Source organism: Echinops telfairi, unplaced genomic scaffold (assembly GCF_000313985.2).
Source record: "Echinops telfairi isolate 266 unplaced genomic scaffold, ASM31398v2 ScPeMD7_36;HRSCAF=134, whole genome shotgun sequence".
Classification (NCBI taxonomy): domain Eukaryota; kingdom Metazoa; phylum Chordata; class Mammalia; order Afrosoricida; family Tenrecidae; genus Echinops; species Echinops telfairi.
Genome location: NW_022103934.1, coordinates 2,907,725 through 2,908,918, shown reverse-complemented (window position 1 = coordinate 2,908,918; position 1,194 = coordinate 2,907,725). Strand labels below are relative to the sequence as shown.

Below are 1,194 nucleotides of genomic sequence, written 5' to 3'. Positions count from 1 at the left end.
CCCACAGAGACAGACAGGGATCCTCAAGACCACGACCCTTCGTTCAGCGCTGAGCTCGTCCCTGTGTTGGAAGAATCAACCATTTGAGATCAAAAGGGTAGCATTTCCCCAACGTCAGATGTCCGGAAGGGTTTGGAAAGGAGGAAGAAGGGACACGGGACAGACAGGAGGAGATGAATGACGGAACATGGAGGGATGGGAACCGATGAGCTGAAACCAAACGTTGTGTGGGTGGCCGATGGTACCACTGATGAGTGGCTGTCACCTCTCACCTAATTCACAGTCAGACGTTTTTAAAGCAAGCAAACAAGGCACTGAGCGACATCAGTCACTTGCAGTAGGATAGATGCTGCCTGATCATATTTATAGGAAATAAGCAGGTACATAGAAACTAAAAGTAGCCTAGTCATTACGGGTTCGGCTGCTCACTGCAAGGTCGGCAGTTCGAAGCCATCCGCTGCACCACAGGAGACCGGGCTTTCTACTCCTGTGAAGAGTTACCGTCTCGGAAACCCACAGGGGCAGTTCTACCCTGTCCTACAGGGTCGCCATGAGTCAGCAGTGACTCCGTAGCAGGGAGAAGGCCTATATGTGGTGACAAGGGGTAGCAGGGACCGGTAAACTGGGGATGCTTTGCAGAGTGCCAAGTTCGCATTCACAGGCGATGGCGTGATTTGCAAAGAAGCGCGAGAACAGTGGCACGCCACCTCGCCACGTGCAACCGTGGGAGCTCTTGTGCTGGTCAAGGGCAAGGGTTTTCACAGGCAACAAAGCAGACGGTTCACTTCTGGATTTGGGGCCGTGGGAGACATTAAAGCAGCTAATCTATCGCCCCCAAACTCGGAACTGGAGGAATACCCTCCTGGATGGAGGTCACTCCTGAGAGGGCAGAGGCTGACCTGGCCCTCCCTTCCCCTCGTCCCCGGGCCCACCTTGATCTTGGAGCCCGCGGTGCTGGGGCGGCCCTTCTTGTCTCCGTCCAGCTTCTCGGGAAAGAGCATCTGAAGGAAGACACTAGGAGCAGGGAGAAAGGGATCAGGGGGGCCTCCCCCCAGGGTGTGTGGCACCAGAGGGCCCCCTGCACACTGTGGTTTCCCTGAACCTGGGAGGGGGGTGAAGGGAGGGAGGGCGGCTGGGTTCATTCCCTACACCCCTTGATCTGGGAGCATTTCCCGTCCCCTGCGGGACCGTACA

At 56.3% G+C, this 1,194-nt stretch overlaps 1 protein-coding gene across 1 annotated transcript in view; it reads right to left on the bottom strand.

The window, feature by feature from the left end:
* Nucleotides 1–1,194, bottom strand: part of MYO1F (myosin IF) — a 53,237-nt gene that overhangs the window by 17,076 nt on the left and 34,967 nt on the right. The window contains exon 14 of the mRNA XM_045290299.1: nucleotides 933–1,014. Coding sequence (XP_045146234.1) covers nucleotides 933–1,014 — 82 coding nt within the window. The remainder of the gene's footprint in view (nucleotides 1–932; nucleotides 1,015–1,194) is intronic.